This window comes from Trichosurus vulpecula, chromosome 3 (genome assembly GCF_011100635.1).
Source record: "Trichosurus vulpecula isolate mTriVul1 chromosome 3, mTriVul1.pri, whole genome shotgun sequence".
Taxonomy (NCBI): domain Eukaryota; kingdom Metazoa; phylum Chordata; class Mammalia; order Diprotodontia; family Phalangeridae; genus Trichosurus; species Trichosurus vulpecula.
The window spans coordinates 176,024,462-176,044,107 of NC_050575.1; the positions used below are offsets into that span (position 1 = coordinate 176,024,462).

Below are 19,646 nucleotides of genomic sequence, written 5' to 3' on the forward strand. Positions count from 1 at the left end.
CATCAGGGAAAGACCTTGATTGAAGATTGAGAGATTGAAGATGACGATAGTGGAAATAATCTTCTGGAAAAGACAGAAGTGGATGGGATCAGTGGTGCATATAGAGGAGTTGACTTTGTCAAGGAGAAAGGCCACTTTTCCATCAAAGACGAGAGTGGAGGATATAATAGAGGAAGATGTCTAAGTGATATGAGATGAGGAGGAGGGGAGAAGGGGAAACTATTGTTGAATGGCCTCAGTTTTTTTGGTAAAGCATGAGGAAAGTTTTCCAGCTGAGAGTGCAGCTGGAAGGGGGAGACAACACATACATTTGTAAGTATATACAAAATAAATATAAGGAAATGTGAGAGGGAGGGAATCAGGAAAGGTTTCTTACAGAAGTGTCCCTTGAGCTGAGTTCTGGTGTCCTCTATGAAATCTTTCCTGATGGCTCCACTCAACCCTGATCCTTCTCTTCTCTAACTCCAATTGTACTTACAGCCTGTGCCACATAACTAGCACCCTATTATTTGCTGTCCTGTTCTCCAAATGTGTTATACAATTAAGTGTTTTATTATATCAACATTGGCTACTTGTTTCATATGTGTTAATCTTGTCTCTCATCATTGACTCTCAGCTCTTTGTGGGCAGGAAATGTGTCCTATAATTGCTTGCTAGACATTGGCAAAGGGAATAAAGTACATGGTGAATGCATTGTGGGTGATTTATTAAATGTAAATGAAGCATGGACAAATCCACTTTTTTTATTGGGCAGGAAGAGGGGTTGTTTATGTTTTATCACTGAATCATAAAGAGTACCGAGACTGAATTCCTAAACACAGCTAGGGTTTGATGAACATAAAGAGACATAGTGGAATCAGTTTCACTATGGGAAGGGAGGCTAGATGAAAAGAGGTGGCAGTGCTTCTGTGTGATCATGGACTGCAAGTACCCAGGCCATGGTGGTAGCAGATAGACTGCTTCATTGGACTCCAGCACTAGTGACAGGGCTCAAGCCATGTCTACAATCCCTGTTGAGGAACATCTGGTGAAAGATAAGATCAAAAGATTGCAGCTTTTGTTCTGAATACTGGCCATTGCTATGGAGGTAATAAACTGCACACCACGGATGCAATAGGTGGGAAGAATGCTAGCCCATTGCCAGGGGATGCTGGGGCCCTGTTGACCCTTGTGGAATCAGGGCAGAGGCTGGGGGAACTTGTATAGGGTAAAGGCTGCCCAAAGAGTGACCCATGACAGAATATGTTTGTGTCTTATTATCTCCCTGGCTCTGCTACTGCCCATGGTTTCATACCTCCCTGATGATTTACATGAGAACCAGCATATTCTGTTCTCTTTCACCCTTTTCTTTTTTTTCCCCTCTCCCAATTGGATCCAGAGGTTGAGCCAGTGTCACAGCCAAAATCCACATTGAACTCCTACTGATAGGCAATTTCTCTCTGGCAAAGCAAACATCCTATTCCAGAAAATTCCAGGAAGTCTGTTGACTTACAGTTTCATTATGACTTTCTGGGGTGAACCCTACCAAGAGGCCATTAAGGTAGGTGGGGAAGTAAATTTTCTATAACTACACTAGTACCAACCATTACGATTTCACTGGACAAACCATCACCTCTGATGTCAATCCTAATGTCGGGAGAACTATACTGACTATGAAACTCATTGTTCCAAAAGAACATGCTACAATCAGTATATATGAATGCGAAGTGCCTTATGTTAGTTTTATGGGAGTAAAAAGCAAGAAAAGAACATTTTGGAGTTGGGGGTTCTCTCGAGGAGGACTTGCATAATTCCATTTACCATAAGGTCTTTAACAAAAAGTAAAATGGTTTTGAAAATGCATTTGTTCCCTCTTGTGGTTCATTTTTCCTTATGGTTTCCAATAAGTTTGGCAGAAATCATATGTGATCAACATCACTTCTACTATCTAGGGTATCGGAAATCCATTCCTTATTCATTCTAGCCTCCTAGTCACCTTCATCAGGTCATCCCCCAGGCCTAAGTAGGTAGACTGCTATCTGTTAGTGGGGCATGTTATTATTAATAATAAGCACTCCCCCTGGGATTTGGGACATTTTGATACAGAAATAAAATTGGCCCAGGGGTCCTTGTAGGACAAATAGCATATCCTCTTCTTGTGTTTACTTAAATACTACTTTATTGATATCTTTTCTTTTTATATAACCTTCATTTCTGAATAGATCTCTCTCTCTCTTTTCCTTAGAGATCAATCTCTTGTAACAAAGAATAAAAAAGAAAGCAGTTCAGCAAAACAATCATAGATCAACCCAGTCTGTCAATATTTGCAGTATTCATACCCAGTCTCCTACCTCTGCAAGGAAGGGAGGGAGCTGCATTTTCTCAAATCTTCTCAGATCATTACAAATTACAGTGCTTTTTAGCTTAGTTTTTTTTTTCTTATTTCTGTTCACCTTGCTGTGGTCATTTTGCGTATTGTCTTCCCAGCTCTGCATCAGTTCATATAAGTCTTGCTGTGTTTTTCTTAGTTATTCATATTAATTGTTTCTTATGGTACAGTAATATCCCATTATATTCATGTACCACAATTTGTTTGCCATTCCCTGATATGTAGGCATCTACTTTATTTCAGTTCTTTGCTACTACAAAAAAAGTGTTCCTATTAATATTTTGTGGTGTATGAATCCTTTCCTTCTGTCTTAGACCTTCATGGAGCATATCCCTAGCAGTGAAATCTCTAGGTCAAAGGATATGGGCATTTTTATCACTTTTTTAGCGGAAATCCAAATTGCAATTTTGAATGGTAATATTAATTCTAGCTTCACCAACAGTGTCTTAGTATGCACATCTTCCCATGGCCCCTCCAGTATTAACATCTTTTGTTATCTTTGAGAATTTCATCATCCTTTATGACCAGGCCCTCAGGCTATTCTCTCGTTGAAGCAAAAGTGTAGTTCCATTATACTTTTAAATAGCCCACTAATGGAGAGGAAATAAAGAAAAATGCATGTTTTATTAGATTTTGGAATATATTGTTTGTGTTTTTATAAATCAACCTTCCTGCAAATCTACATCCCTTTTATTGGGGAGGGAAGAAGGGAGGAAGGGACTGGATCTTTGATTCCATTGGTGCAAGAAACTTCCAATAAGGAAAGTCTAGCAATGCAGATGAGCATTTGTTCTACAGTTCATAGTCTTGGAGAATTGCCTAGGGCACCGGGAGGTTAAGTGACTTGCCCAGGGTCACATGGGCAGAAGGTATGGGATGCTGGGGTCTTCCTGATTCCAAGGTCAGTTCATTACCTACTTTGTGCACCGCATCTCTCTTTGTCCCACAAACTAATAATAATCCCTGTCAGCAGAGGACCTTACTTCATACTTTACTGAGGAAATAAAGGCCATTTACAGTGAGCTTCCACCCCCTTCCCTCCTCTTCATCTCCAAACTCATTGAGATAACTCACCATTCTGTCCTCCTTATGGGCTAGACTATGAGTGGAATTAGGAAAGCCTGAATTAACCTCCGCACTCTTATAGTACCAACTAGCACTCTTACGAACCAAGATTTTGTGGAACAGACTTGGGGCAGTTTGAATTAACTTTGTCCCCAGGTTGATTATCTGGGACCCCTCTATGGACCCTTTCAGAAAGATAGAAAAACAATTTTGAAATTTTGTCAGGGAGTTTCTGAGATCCCAGGCTCCCTGCCAGGAGCTTTTGCATGTTTTTACCTCCATGAACTGCTTCTTAACCATCTTGAGAATTGCTTTTCCCCAGAGGTTGTTGGATATTATTTATTTATTTATTTTTGGGTATTATTTACTTTTAAAATGGTTTATTTGAATGCTTGAGCTCGAGTCCATGGACTTGGACATGGACCCACAACCTGGGCGCTCCTTTTTCTACTGGTGCCTCTGATAAAGTGGAGACTCTTACCCTTACCCTCAGGGACATCTCTTTTTATCCTGATCTCATACTCTCTTATCTCTAACAGCTGCTTCCACAATCATCTCCCCAGTCTTTACTCCCTTTCCAATAGCTCCTTCCTGCTACCTGCAAACATACCCAGATTTTTCCCACCTTTCAGAAACTCTTACTGGTCTCTACCATCCCTTCAAGTTATAATATATTTTTCCTCCCTTTTACAGGCATAATCCTAGAAAAAATTACCTACACTTATATCCTCTACTCACTCTTCTCTCATTCCTCAACCCCTTTCCATCTGACCCCTTAACTAAAACTGCTCTTTCCAAAGTTATCAGTGATCTCTTATTGCCATATCTGATGGCCTTTTCTCAGTTCTCATTTTTCTTGACCTTTCTGCAGCATTTGACACTGATGAGGTCAGGGAGCCATATGTTGAGGTTTAGGGGCCTAGAGGTGCTCAAGACCCCAAAATAGCGACTTATGGAGTCCTGCCAAATGGATTTGACTGAAGCCTTCTCAGCCAAAGAAAAACAAAGTTTATTAAAGATTTGCCACAATGGGTAGGCTCTTAGGGAGCCTGAGCATTTGTGACACTAATGCCAGTGGGCCAGATTGAATCTGCTCTGAGCTAGATTGAATCTGAGCAGCTTCATGGAGGCAGGATGAGACTTATAGACAGAAAGATTGCGAGAGGTATTGAGAGGTGGTCAAGTAGTCTGGGGCAACTAGAAAAGGAGTTTAGGGAGGGTCTTGAGGAGGAGTCTAAGGAGGATCTTGATGGGACTGGGGCAACTAGAGGTCAGACTCCAGGAACCAAGAGAATGGGATTTTGATGGGGTCAAGGGTGGGAAGCAGCCAGAGGCTAGTTTAAGGGCAACAGAGATTTGGGCCTAGCTATAATGAAAGGTTTATGGCCTCAAGAGAAGGCCAGATGGAGTGGGAAATTCAAGGAAAGTTCAGGGGGCTGCCAGAGTCTAAACCCCATCAACACCATTGGCCACCTTTTCCTACTCATCCCCCTCTTGGTTCTGGTAACACTGTTCTCATGGTTCTCCTCAGCTTTTTTTTTTTTTTGCTAGATCATCAGCCATATCCTGCCCCCATATTAAGAGTGTATCCTGAGGCTCTGTCCTAGGCTTGCATTTTTCCTCTCTATTTTCTCACTTGGTGATCTCATTCAATTGCCTTCTTTATGCTGCTGACTTCTAGATCTGTATATCCAGCCTTAGTCTCTCTTCTGCCCTTCAGTCCCACATCACCAGTTGCCTACCTGACATTTCAAGATGGATATTCCAGAGGCATCTTAAAACTTAACATATCCAAGATGGAACTCGCTATCTTCCACCCCAAAACCATCCCTCTTCTTAGCTTCCTTAATTCGTGAAGGGTCCCACCATGCTTCTGGTCACCCAAGTTCATACCCTCAGAATCATCCTTAACTCTTCACCCTCCCTCACCTCCAACATCCAAACAATTGCCAAATCTTACTGATTCTGTCTCCACATCTCTCACATCTATCCCTTTCTCTCTACTCCCACTGCTAACACCCTAATAGCCTCCTCATTTTTCTCCCTATATCAAATATTTTCCCCCACAACCCATCCTTCACACAGCTACTAAAGTGATTTTTCCTAAAGCACAGATCAAACTATGTTTTACTCAGTAAACTCCATTCTTTGATGAAGTTCTGCACAATTTGACCCATTCCTACTTTTGTGTTACACATTATTCCCCTCCCTACCCCACACACACACACACACACACACACACACACACTCTATGGTCTAGCCCTTCTTCCGGTTCCTCACACATGGTACTCCATTTCCCGTCTTTATGCCTTTCCATCAGCTGTCTCCCATACCCAACGTGTACACCCTCCTCACCCCTGCCTCATGGAATCCCTGGTTTCCCTTCAAGTCTCAACTGAAGTCCTCTGTTTCTTTCCTGATCTCCCCAGCTTCTAGATTCACATTTATTTTGCATATATTTGTGTGTGTATATCCTCCCCTTTTAGAAGGTGAGCTCCCTAAGAGCTGGGAGGATTCCACTTTGGTCCTTGTATCCCCAGTGCCTAGCTAGCACATTGTCATTTGCAGGCAGCTCGGTGGCACAGTTGACAGAGAGCTAGATCTGGGTCAGTACTGGACTTCCTGGAGTCAGGAAGTTCTAAGGTCAAATCTGGCCTCGGACATTTACTAGCTGTCACCTAACCTCTTGTACCTCAGTTTTCTCATATGTAAAATAGGGATGATATTGGCATCTACCTCCCAGGATTGTTGTGAGGATGAATGGGATAATATTTGTAAAGTGCTTTGTAGACCTTTAAAGTGCTATATAAATTCTACCTATTATTATACTAGAATGCACAGGATAAATGTTTATTGGATTAAATTGAAATGGATAATTCACCCACAGGTAATGGAGAGTTGACTATAAAACCTTTTGGAGTCTGTCTCCTAAATAAATGGTGTGTGTATTTTTAGTGTCCTAGGCAAAGAAGTAGTAACCTGTTGTCCTGACAGGCTCATCCTTTCTGAAGGGAGATATGTGGCCTATTGCCTCCTGATTCTACATGCCAAGCCATGCCATTTAGCCCTGGGAAGCCTGACAGCAGAGTACCTCTTTCCTCAGTGCAGTATTAGGAATGGGTCATGGCTCAAATTGGGCTCTAGAACCCCATGAGGCATCCTGTGAATGAGTCGTTTTGTGAGGTAGAGTTCTCACGCTATTAATACCTCATTTGAGATAAGGGAAGAGGGAAAAAGCCCTGCATGGAAATATTCCTTCTCTAAGTGGCACAATGTGATGCTTCTAAAAATACATGTTTGTGTTTGCTAGCCTCTTAGCTCAGCTCTGTGGGAGCCGCCTCTGCTCTTGGAGAAGCCGTTTGCACTGTGGACCCTGGAAGCATTCCCTAGTGACCCCGACTCTTCCTGGAATAGAGGGTAAAGGAGGGCAAAGAGAAGAGTTGTTCCCTAGCCACACTTCACTTTTCTTCGTTCACATCCTCTCAGCCTCTTTTTTTTTCTTCTTTCAGGAAGGCCTTGATTCAGTTCAATGAACATGTTATTAAGTGCCTACTATGTAGGCACTTGGGTTAGGTACTCCATTAATTTCTCACAGAGGCCCTACCAAATATCAGGGAACCCCAGCCCAGAAGGCAGATTCTCCACCTATCCCACAAAGCCCCTGAAAGGTCTGGGCATGGAAAAATATAGTCCCCACAGCTCAGCCCAGACTTTCTCTGTGACACTTGGAAGTTCACAACACTTCTTGCTTCTCTCATTCAGCTGTCCATCTCCTGCAGCCTTGCACAGAAACAGCTAACAGTTACTAAACATCTACACAGCCGGCCTCACGTTAATTCTGTGAAGTTGGCTCACTGAGCCTCGTCCCTCCACTGTCAAACCTAGAATGGACAGATTACAAAACCCTGGTGGCCAGCATACCCCCAAAGCTGTGAGTACTTCATCTTCACCCCAAATCCAGTGAGGGATTACCTACTACAGGCTCTCTCCATTTTGAACTATGCTCTTGGCAGTCTTCCTCCATGGGCTAGGATAAAGAAGAGGAAGGAGGATAGAGGGCCTGGATCTGTTCCAGCCCAATTGCCTCCATCTGAATCCTTTCCCACACCAGTCCTGCTGATGGAAGAAAATTCAACTCAGGGCACAACCCCATGAGCCATGTGGAAAAACTCCTGCTGTTTGGAATTGGATGCCCTATCCAACCTAGGGAGATAGGTCAGAGCATAACAGTCCTACCTGAGGAAATTCAAAGATGCTCCCGTTCCTCCAGTATATTTAACTTATGTGTAGTTTTGAGATGGAAGTGCAGTCTCAATAAAAAAGAGACCTAAGAATTGTCACATAGATGCTACCCTTCATGATAATTAAAATAAAGGAGGGAGAGGGAAATATATGAAGTATGAGTAACTTAACAGGAGAACCAAGGGTAGGGCAAGAAACTCAGAACTTTCCATCCAGGTCACTATACCCTATGAATACCAGTCATTGATACTGCTAGATATTGGCTAGAAAGGAATCACAACCTTTATAATGCCAGTTGGTTTCACAGAAGTACAAATCCCACATCTTTTATGTGGTCTGCAAGTATCCTCCCAGCAAGGGCTCCTTACTGTGTAGGCAAAGAAAGGAAAAGAGTCTGTGTGCTAGCTACTGAAATTAGCTCAGTGACTTTGGAAGATGACCCCTTTTCAAAGCATGAGTCAGACCAAACCAGGAGAAAACAGTGATGTTGGACACAAGTTAGGAAAGAGGAATAAAAAGCATTGCACTGAAGACTCTTTGGAGAAGGGAAGTTTGGACAGTGGGTAGTAGCTGGCGTGTCATTTCCAAAGGAGTCTTTAGCAGTGAAGAGATGGCTCCAGAAGACAGAGAGAGCCAGAAACCTTCCTAAGCCAGAAGAGACTACAAAAGGGCCCATCAGATCCCCTTTGGACAGTGGGGCATTGTAGGTCATTTGTGGCCATCCCTAGAGGGAGATTGGTAGAGCGGAAAGAATGCTGGCTCTGGAATTAGATGGACTGGGTCTTTCCTACCTGCATGACCTTGGGTCAGATTTAACCTCCCTGGGTTTCAGTTCCCTCCCCTGTAAAATGAAAGGGGTCATGCTCAACGACCAAATTTTATCCAGTTTCTCTAGACTTGGACTGTGAGTCAGGATGCCTGAATTCTAGTTTTAGTTTTGCCGGTATCTGAGTCAGCCTCGGTTTCCCCGTATAACAAATGGGAAAAATACTAATCACCATGTTAATCTTCCAAAGTTCGTAGATGATGGATTTAAAGCTAGAAGGGAACTTAGAGAGAGGGAAAAAATAAACATTTATATAGCACCTACTATGTGTTTGGCACTGTGCCAAATGCTTTTTACAATACTATCTTATTTGATCTTAGGAGATCTTTAGAGGTCATTTAGTCCAGCCCTCTCATTTTACAGATGAGGAAACTGAGGCCCAGGGAGGTTAAGTGACTTGCCTATGGTCATGTAGATACTAAATGGTAGAGCCAGGATTTGAACCTGGGTCCTCTGGCTCCAGATCTAGCATTCTCACACTACACTGACCACTCTGGTAGTTGTGAGACTCCAAGAACTAATGTGAGAACACTTTAAAACATGCTACACAAGTTTATAGCAACTTTTTGATCGGCATTAAAAGTAATAAGTGGCAGTTTGACAACCTAGGGCCAGCTCTCCAGGTTTCAGCAGCAGCTCTGTCTACGGACTCCAGCCCGAGCATGTATTTAGTACATGGATGCCGAGTGGCTGTTACATCTTTCTCCTTTACTGGCTCTCAATCTCACTGAGCCTAGACTGTTGCAGAGGATAGATCTGTTTTCAGTGTAGGGGCTGCCTTTTCTGAAGGGAGGTGTTTCCTGCTTAGGGGTTATTCTCCCACTTTGACCCATGCTTCTGCCTTCCCAACAAAGAGGGAGAATGGTAACAGTGATGTCCCTGTGCAGTCCCCTTCCTCTGCTCTGCAGGTGCAAGGAGTTTCCGGGAGAAACAGTGTGTGTCTGGCTAGAGAGCAGCTCAAGCTCTTGGGGAGGAAGGCCATGAGTAAACATTGGTACCCTGGGGTCAGCCACTGGGAAATCCAACGAGAAGCTGCTATCAACTGTGGTCTCAGATCTGCTAGCATTTCCTCTTCTCCCAGATGCTGGCTTCCTGCCAGTCCAAATACTCCCCCCTGGACTCAGGCAGTCTGTGCAGCTGAACTCACCGGTTCTCCCCTGCGCTTTTCACTCCTGACCTCGTTGGTGGTACAGAAGATGAGAGATGCTCAGTGGAGGTGACTGGAATTGTGCTCATCTACTGCCCAGAAGTCAAACTGGGGAGCACAATAGGGAAGGAGAGACATTTTCCCAGAGATTCCATATCCATGTATGTAGACCAAATCTAATGAGTTGAATTTTAATATAGATAAATATAAGTTCCTCTAATTAAAAAAAGACCCAACCATAGGACGAAGGAGTCCCAGATTAGTAGTAATTTAGGCAAAGAATGATAACAATAATAATAGCTGACATGTATATTGCATTGTAAGGTTTACAAAAATCTGTAAGGTTTGCAAATTTGCAATTTACAAAGATTGTAAAGTTTATTCACATTAACCCATTTAATCCTCACATCATCCCTGTGTGGTAGGGACTAGAGGTATCTTATAGAGGAGAAAACTGGTTCAGGGAGGTTAAAGGGCTCGCCCGCAGCCATCCAGTAAGTACATGTCAAAAGTGAGATCCACATCTAGAGAGATCTGCCAATTCCTTCAACATCCAGGGCAGAATTTTAATTGATTACAAGCTTAATATGAATCAGCAGTGTGACGCGGCTTCATTAAACTTCTGTTGGAAAGTAACGCTTACATCGTCCCAAGGACCATCCTTTCATTTCTGTGGACCTCTGAATGTAGAAAAGACATCTGATGTCTCCTCTTCCCAGCCTCTCACTGGTAGCTCCCTGAGTACATTTGAAAGCACTTTTGAGGAATGGTCAACAGGGCAGAGAATGTGAATGCTGTAGGCTAATGATTCATTAGCTATGTTCCTCTCTCAGGAGTCTAAGCTTGAGCTCGCTTCTGTTGGATCCACAGGGTTATTTTTCCTCATCAGCTGTGACTTTTTCCCTAGAGAAGATACTGTCCTGTTCTGCCAGTTTTTCTCTCTTTCTACTCTGGCCAGTGTTCTGAGACTTCTCTCCTGGGGCCATCCTGTCTCTCCAGGGAGCAACAGGCAGCTGCACCAGGGTATTTGGCTGCTTGCCACTTAGATAGAGCATTTAGTCACCAGGATCCTCCAGCTCACAAAACCACAGGTTTAATTGGTTGCACAGAGTGGGTGTCTAGTGGTTTCACCGGAGATGAAATCAGGCAAAATGTGGGAGCACAGATCTTCATAAAATCTCCCATCTGCATTTCTTCTGGATTGGGCATGGCTGAACTGTGGTTGAGAAAGAATGCAGGGCACTGTAGGGAAACCCTGAATATTCTACCAGCAATGGAGGGACCCACAACTTCGCCCACCATGCCAGTGCCCCATAAATAGAGATAAAAGTATTTTCCCTTTTGTGACATCCGTACCCAGAAGGAAGGACAGCTCAGGGTGGGGACCCTGAGCTCCTGACATTACTATGAGTGGAAGTGGGGTCCTGTTTGTACCAAAGAGGAACTTCTCATGAGTCATTCCTCAGGATTGAAATCTTTTGGCTTCTGTGGAAACATCACTTTGATCTTAATTCTCAAGAATTTTTTTTTCCCAGTTTGGTTGACTACCCCTCATCTGTTTTACACCCAAGGCTTATCTACCTCCCACTTTGCACCTCTCTGGGTATATTTTGTCTCCTCTCCTGGGGATCACTTGGCTTTGGCCCAGATATGCCTGGACCCTCTTCCCTCCTTCCACCTTCACTTTCCTCCTTGTGTTTTGAGCCATGTCAGGGTTCAATGTATTTGGCTTTAGTTACCTCCTGCAGAGGTTGTGCATTTGATACCCCTTTCCTTAGAAGGTTCTGTCTCTGTAGAAGTGTTGTCTGAAGCCCAGGGCCAATTCATATTACACAAGGAGCTATGCTCCCAGGCAGAACCTTTCCATGCCTCTTCCCCTCCCCTCCCCCTGCCATTAATGCCCCTGAGTGACAGGAAGAAACAGAGTCTGGAAACCCTTAAAGCCTTGAAAGGATCCCGGACTGGGTCAGGTAAGGCCAGGCCTTTCTTGGCATGCCCAGCACCTAGCACAGAATCATGTATATGGCAGGTTCTTAGTATTTCCTGAATACATTCATTTAGGCTTTTGCCTCCTACTAGATCTTTTAAGATTCCTGGCAAGGCTGGACTGAGTGAGGAAGTCTTTCCCACCCCCAGGAAGCTTCCCTAAGAAGGGCAGTCTTGGCTTCTCTGCTTCTTAGTAGGATGATTTGGAGCAAGGCTCTTAACTTCTTTAACTTAACAAATAAAGATAATAATACTTTTCTACATCCTTTGCAGGATTGTTGCAAAGAAAGTGTTTTGTAGAATATAAGCTCCTTGAGGGTTGTTTTCGTCCTTGGCTTCCCAGCACCTGGAAGAATTCCTTGCAGGGAGTTAGGCACTTAGTAAGTATTAGCTGAATTAAGGTGAGTTTGTCATAAACCCTTAAGGCACCATTTCAGTGTCCATGGGTAACCTCTAGCCTTCCTGCCTGCTCAACTCACCTGCCCTACCAGCAAGACCAAACCCCAAAAAGAAAGAAATACAGAACTGTAGGAGCAAGGCAGGGCCTTCCAACCACCTGGACCCAGTCTCAGCCTCCCTGTTCTGAACTTGGTACCTCTAAGCCTTACCCCCCTGATTCCAGGGTTTACCAAGAGATCGAGTAGAATAACTTACCCCTGCTTCCCTCTCCCCCCACTCCCCTGCCTTGAACTCTTGTGGACTAGAATTTAGGAACCCCACTCAAGTTACCCCCTCAAGACTTCTGGCTCCCCATGTACTGAGCCTCTGAGCCCCAGGGGAAGTGGAGGACCAATCAGAGAAGAGACCCAGTCAGGAGACTGGACAAGGAGGTGGCTGTTTAGGGAGGCTACTGTTCACTATTGTGTGTTAAAGAGCCGGTAGCCGCCGTCTGGATGGTCCTCCACCTCTCAAGCGCCTGTAAAATTATTGTCTCCCTCACTGCATCCTGAGAAAATGGCCAATCCATCTCCAGTCACTGTAAAAGATTGTTTCAGTCCACTCCTTTTTGAGCAGCCTGACACCAAGGAGATAATTGCTCTTTGGATAAGATCCCAGAGAGAAAATGACTCTGTTCCTTTTATCAGGCCTTTCTCTATGGACCTGGTGCCCACGAGATTGCTCTGTCCATCTAGCAGGGGCCTCTGAGGAGTATTTAAACAGCTCATTAGTAAGAAGCCTCCATTAATGTGGGAGAATAGAGGCAGAAAATGTGAAAAGGAGTAGGTCCTTATAGGCTTCCCACAGATTGCTCTCCCAGAGGGCTTAAGACAGTATGCTTCAGGGTCTCTTCCCCCTCCCCACCAGACCACAGACCACAGACCACAGGCCCCGTTGCCCTGGCTGGCCCTGGGTATTCGTCCAGATTGCCTTCCTCAGTAGCTGGAATTGGTGGTCTGCTCCAAATAACATGGGCAGAACTGTCAGACCAGTCCACTTCCATGCCTAACTTGGCCTGGACAACATGGGAGTTGTCCAGGCCAAGTTAACAGCTGGGAATGGGAGCCATGGGGTTTGAGAGGGAGACACCAGAGCAATCCCATTAGGAAGCAAAAATTCCATCTCATGGGGGGTCAGCTACAAGCCTGTCTGAATGTACAACCTGGAACAACTCTGGCCTCTTTTAAAAGACAGCTGAGGCTATAGAAGAATAAAGCGGGAGGGGAGGGACCTAGGCCAAGACCAGAGTGAGACCAATTTGGGATACTTGGCTTTGAAAGCAGATCAATAATATGATAGCCAAGCAGGGCTATAGAGAGGAAGGAGGAGTTTTCAAACATGAGAAGGAATCAGTACCTGTCTTCTCAACCCTACAAATGCCCTCAAAGCAAGTTTGCTCCTGTTTGTGTTTTCCCCAGAGTGTTCACCAGTAGGATAGCAGGCCCTCAGCTCAGCACAACTTAGTGAATATGTGAAATGGCATGAGACCATCAGAATTTCCAGGAAAGGTTTAGCAGAGAGAAACAACTGTACACCCTGCCCCCCACCCCACCCACAGCCCCCTACTCCCTCGTGGGCAGTATAGTATGGTAGAAAGAGTCCTGGACCTGAAATCAAGAGACCGGGGTTGAACTCTCTGAGACTTTTTCCTCCTGTGCAAAAAAGATAAGATAATATACCTCCTTTTTTTGTTGTTAACAAAACAGCCACTCAAAGTTGAGTTAGAGGGCCTGGATGGAAATCCCAATTCTGTCATTTAATACCTGTGTGACCTTGGATAAATCCTCATAGGACCTGCTTCCTGATCTGTGAAATGAGTGAGGTAGGCAGGTTGACCTCTAAAGACCCTCTTAGCTCCAAATCTATAATTTTCTTATTTTATGATATTAATTATTATAGGATATTAATGATCAATTTAAAGTCCTGTACAAACTATATGAAGCCAAAGGGAGTGTAAAAAGAGGAGGTCAGGGGATGGAGTTGATCCGGACATAGAGAGGCTTAGATTTAGGACTGGATGATGATCTGTTTTATTTTCCAGAAGAGGAAACTGAGGCCCAGAGAGGGGAAATGATTTGTCCAAGGTCACACTGATAATGAGGGGCAAAGCTAGGTTTCCAACCCTGGCCCTCTGCCTCCAGGCCATTGCTTCTCTACTGCACCACAGCCTCCTACAAGCATCTCAATAACCTTTGTTATTAGGGGAGACAGCATGGAACATAGTGGGAGGAATGCCAGGCTTAGAGTCAGGAGACTTAGGTCCAAATCCAGGCTTTGAAATGTGGTCCCTAGCAAGTCTTTAGCCTCTCTAATTCAGTGGCTAACAAAAAGCCACATAGCTAATCATAGCCAGCATTCATTATAACACTTTGGTTTCTTTTGGGGGGGGGAAGGCAAGGCAATTGGGGTTAAGTGACTTGCCCAGGGTCACACAGATAGTAAGTGTGTCAAGCGTCTGAGGCCGGATTTAAACTCAGGTCCTCCAGACTCCAGGGCCGGTGCTCTACTCACTGCGCCACCTAGCTGCTCCCACTTTAAGGTTTCTAAAGCATTGTACAAGAATTCTATCTAGCCCTGGGAGGGAGGTGCTGTTATTATCCCCATTTTACAAATGAGGAAACTAAGGCTCAAAGAGGTTAAGTGACTTGCCCAGTTAGGTCACTGGTAAGCTAGTCAGTTACTAGTTACTCGTCAGCTAGCATCTGAGGCTGGATTTTAACTTGTATCTTCCTGCTCCTAGGCCCAGTGCTCTATCCACTGTCCTGCCCAGCTAAATGCATGACTATTAGATTGGAAGCAGCTCTCTGCCCAGAGGCCTTGGGAGCAAACCAGGAAGACTTTAAATATAAGCTAAGACAATCCAATATGAAGATGTCAACACTCCTACAGCTGCCTTCATCCCTTTGTTATTTCTGGCGACAGACTTTCCAGCCTGAGAATCCAGGCTTGAAGGAGATTCCTTTATGTCTCAATCCACTAGTACATGTCTCAGAGGTGGCCAGTTACCTCCAAATGGTAAGATGTGTCCACCCACTCTAAGAGACCTCTGCATTGGAAATACTTCACAATAGCACCCCAGGACTCCCATCTCCCTCCCTGAGATGTGAGGGACCAGGGTTTGAAATCAAGGACTGCTGCAGAGCCAACACTGTGCACCAAGTTGGGCTTGTTCTGCCCCAGCGTGTAGAGCCACTGGCCAAGCAGCCCCAGGGGCACTGGGAGGGCATAGTTTTCCTCCCTTCTGCATTTTCCCTGGAAATTTTGTCTGTTATTCTTAGGGCAGCTGACATGGGGTCATCCTTCAGCAGAGAAATGAAATCCTGGAAAACTGGGACCCCAGAGCTGCCTCCTGTTATATATATAAATGGAATGGAAAATTATTTCAAATACAAAGTGCTCTGCCCTCTGAGAATGTTCTCACAGAACGACTCCTGGGATTTTTTTGACTCCTTGCGGGGGGAGCTTTCTCATTGGTGAAGGCTTCCCAGCCAATGAGTGTTCCATGTGCCTAGGCTAGCCCCAACAGTGAGAACCATCTGCCTGGAGACACTGAGAGGTGCACAGAGAACACAATCAGAGGGCCGTCCTTATCTACTGAGCTGACCCAACACTGAGGTGTGTCTCCAGTAGTAAGAAAAAATAGCACTGAACAGCTCTTTCTTATCCTGTCCTCTTAGGTAACGACAACATGGATTTGTGAGATGACTGGGCACAGTTAGGGAACCAGTCTGCAATCAGAGAACAGTTATTTCCCAAAGTACTGAGAAATATAGCCATGTTGCCATATAGGAATTGAAACTATAAACCTGGTTTTGCTAATAGCAGACTTGAATCTTCAAAGGAAAGCAGCCCAGGCTAGTAAGGAATATATTATACACACACGTGATGATTTCATTGCTTCCCTGCCAGTAATGATGTTGGTAACTATGGCCATGGATGTGTTTAGTAAAGTGCAGTATGTTGTATCTTTTACACACACACCTCTTTTTTCAGTTTTTATTGATGCCTTTTGTTTTTTTAACATCCTCATGGTATCCCTGACCCACCCACTGAACCCCCAGCCCACTCAGTGTTCTACTCTAAAGCTACCTACCCCTTCTGCGTTGCTCTCTGGAGTGCTTATTCTGTAGGAAACAAATGTGCTTTCATCTTAAATCTTTCCCATTTCTTCCATCTTCTGGCTCTCACTGAGATCTAGATACCTCTAAAAGACACAGACTCCCTGGCCACCCTTTGCAGCCATCAGAATTTTGATTGAGTTCATGCAATTCATCTCTACCACCCAATCAAAATCCTAGTAACTTGTTGTCTAACTCATTCCCCTTACTTCCTCAATGACTACAGTACTTGGTTCACAATTTTTCTCTCCTTCCCAACTCCTGCCCTCATTCTTAGGGACTTCTGCATGCATATTGACTCTCCCTCAAACACCCTAACCACTAAGTTCCTTAACTTACTCACTTTTCAAGAGCTACTTACTTCTTCACCCCACCTCAGCCATACGTAAAGATGGTCATGACTTCGATCTTGCCATCTTCCACAACTGTATCACTTTGATGTTCAAAAATTCCAAAAATCCCTCTATTTGACCATAATCTAATAGATTTCTTCCTTTCTCTCTGTCTTAAGTTACCAAACCCTCAACCCTTGACCTTTTGGTTCTCTTCCAGGCCATCACCCTTACACTAGCCACTCTATTCTTCATCTTGACCCCTTGTTGAACTAATTCAACTCAACACTGCCCTTTTCCCCTGGGGTCCCTGTCCCCTTTTCATATTGCTGGTTGCATCCTGCCAACCCTCATCAGCCTTGGATCACTGTCACCATCCACTGCCTTCACTCCTATATTCACTCTGCTAAACAAAAGTAGAGGAAATCATGCAACCATTCTGATTTATGTTACACAGCATCATCCGGACCCTCATTGCTATGAGGCAATCCTACTATACCTCCCTTATCAATTCACTATCCCACTCTCCACAGCAACTTTTCTGATCCCTCCTCAAACTTCCCATGGCTCTCCTTCCACCACCTTCTAAGCTGAGAATCTTGCCTCATATCTTAAAGAAAAAATTGGGTCCATTTACCATGAGCTCCCCCTTCTCTTTTCCTAAACTCATTTCATTCATATGGCTTTTGCCACTCTCTCTTCCTTTACCCCATCTCATAGGAAGAGATGGCTTTACTTTTTACTGTGACTAACACCTGGATCTGCACAAGCAATCCTATTCCATCCTATCTCCAACAGATTGCTCCATCTATTATCTCCATTGTCACTTATTTTCAATCTCTCCCTGTCTACTGGCATTCTTCCCTACTGCCTACAAACATGCATATGTCTTTCCTCCCCCCCATTCTCAAAAAACCCTCACTTAATCCTTCCATCCCCACTATCTTCCTTTATTTTTTCTGCCCTTCATGGCTAAACTCCTTGAAAAAGCCCTCTATGATAGACATCTTCACTTTCTCCCCTCTCACCCCCTTCTTAACTCCTTATAATCCAGCTTCCAACCTTATCATTCCACTGAGGCTGCTCCCTCCAAAGTAACCAGTGATCTCTTAATTGCCAAATTCAATGACCTTTTCTCAATCCTCATTCTCTTTGACCTATCTGCAACCTCTGATACCACTGATCACCCTCTTCTCCTTGATATTCTCTTCTCTTTAGGTTTTTGGGTTACCATTTTCTTTCTGGTTCTCTTCCTGTCAGATCTAGCCTTCTCTGTCTTCTTTGCTAGACCCTCATCCAGATCACTCCCCCTAAATTGTAGGTGTCTTTCAGGGTTCTGTCCTGAGCCTTCTTCTCTTCTTCCTCTATACTATTTCACTTGGTGATCTCATCAGCTCACATGGATTTAATTACCATCTCTATGTTAATGATTCACAAATCTAGCCTTCCTGCCTCAATCTTATCTGCTGACCTCTAGTTTCTCATCTCCAGCTGCCCATAGGACATGTCAAACTGGATGTCCAGTAGACATCTTAAACTCAGTATGTCCAAAATGGAATTCAGTATCTTTCCCCCTAAAACCTCCCATCTTCCCTATTACTGTCAAGGACAACACCATCCTCCCAGTCCCTCAGGCTCACAACCTAGGAATCATCCTGGATTCTTCACTGTCTCTCACCCCTCCATATCCAGTCTGTGACCTTTCGCAACATTTCTTAAAATATGCCCCCTTCTCTCCTCTGATACTGCCACTACTCTAGTGCAGGACCATCATCATCTCACACTTGAACAATTGCAGTAGCTAGCTCTTGAGTTTGCCTGCCTCAAGTCTCTCCCCACTCTAATCTACCCTCTATTCAGCCACTGAAATTATTTTCTAAAGTCCAGTCATGCCATACACACATTCTCTCTCTCTCTCTCTCTCTCTCTCTCTCTCTCTCTCTCTCTCTCTCAAACTCCACTGGTTCCCTAACAACTCCAGAATCAAATAGAAAATCCTCTGGTATTCAAAGCCCTTCATAACCTAACTCCCTCCTACCTTTCTAGTCTTCTTACACCATATACCTCAACACATATTCTTTGATCCAGTGACAATGGCCTCTTGACTGTTTCACAAACAAGATACTCCATTTCTCTGCTCCAGGCAGTCTCTCTGACTGTGTCCCCATGTCTGGAATGTTCTTCCTCCTCAGCTCTGAGTACCAACCTCCCTAGCTTCCTTTAGATCCCAACTAAAATCCTACCTTCTAAAGAAAGCCTCTTTAAACCCTTCTTAATTCTACTGGCTTTCCTCTCCATTGTTTACCTTGTATATAGCTTATTTGTACATATTGGTTCGCTTCTTGTCTTCCCCATTCAGTTGTCAGTTCTTTGAGGGCAGTGACTATCTTTTGCCTTTCTTTGTATCCCAAGCACTTAACACAGTGCCTGGTGCATAGTAGGTGCTTACTAAGTGTTTACTGACTGGCTGGCTATAGAACACTACACTAAATAATAAAGGAGATACAGGGATTAAATAAGACAAGGTTTCTGTCCAATGTTAGTATAGTAGTAGTGTTCCTGCGATCAAAATGGTGGCTTACCAGAAGGTACAGAAGACCAGGAGGCTCTAGTTGATATAGTAAACACTGGGCAGGATCTCTGGAGAAGACCTTTGAGCACTCCTCTAGGGATAGATGATATACCAGTTCAGAGGTTTGACAGTACTGTAGATAGTGAGAGCTAAGGCTCCTTGTAAAGCACTTTGTAAACCTTAAAGAATTGTCTAAATACATTTGTACTTTAGTACTTTGATGGATAGATGATTTCTTCTATGTATTCCTAGATATATATTTTTTACCAAGGCAATTCAAAATCTACCATGGACCCCCCCATACCTGTTTATCCTTTATGACTCCCAAATATGTACTTTCATAAATCTTTCATAGAGGAGCTAGCTGAAAGTCTTCCTCTGGTTTTGGGGGGCATTTTGAAGGTCCCAGTACAGCTTTTTTGGTGTCCATCTGTTATTCCTCACTTATGACTAGATTACCTCCTTTTCTGTTCATACATTACTTTGATATTATCTTTTAGGTTACTTCTTGCACGAAAGTCATTGTTACATGCTATGATATACTTACTCTAC

The 19,646-nt window shown here is 44.0% G+C and overlaps 1 protein-coding gene across 4 annotated transcripts in view; it reads left to right on the forward strand.

The window, feature by feature from the left end:
* EXD3 (exonuclease 3'-5' domain containing 3) overlaps window positions 1-19,646 on the forward strand; it is a 482,404-nt gene that overhangs the window by 369,830 nt on the left and 92,928 nt on the right. Inside the window, exon 21 of one of the 4 annotated variants that reach the window (XM_036749600.1) lies at window positions 11,908-11,952. The exons of the other annotated variants lie outside the window; for them this stretch is intronic. Within the exon in view, the coding sequence (XP_036605495.1) occupies window positions 11,908-11,934 (27 nt within the window). The 3' untranslated portion in view covers window positions 11,935-11,952. Of the gene's footprint in view, window positions 1-11,907; window positions 11,953-19,646 lie in introns of those variants that run through there. 4 annotated transcript variants of the gene reach the window in all.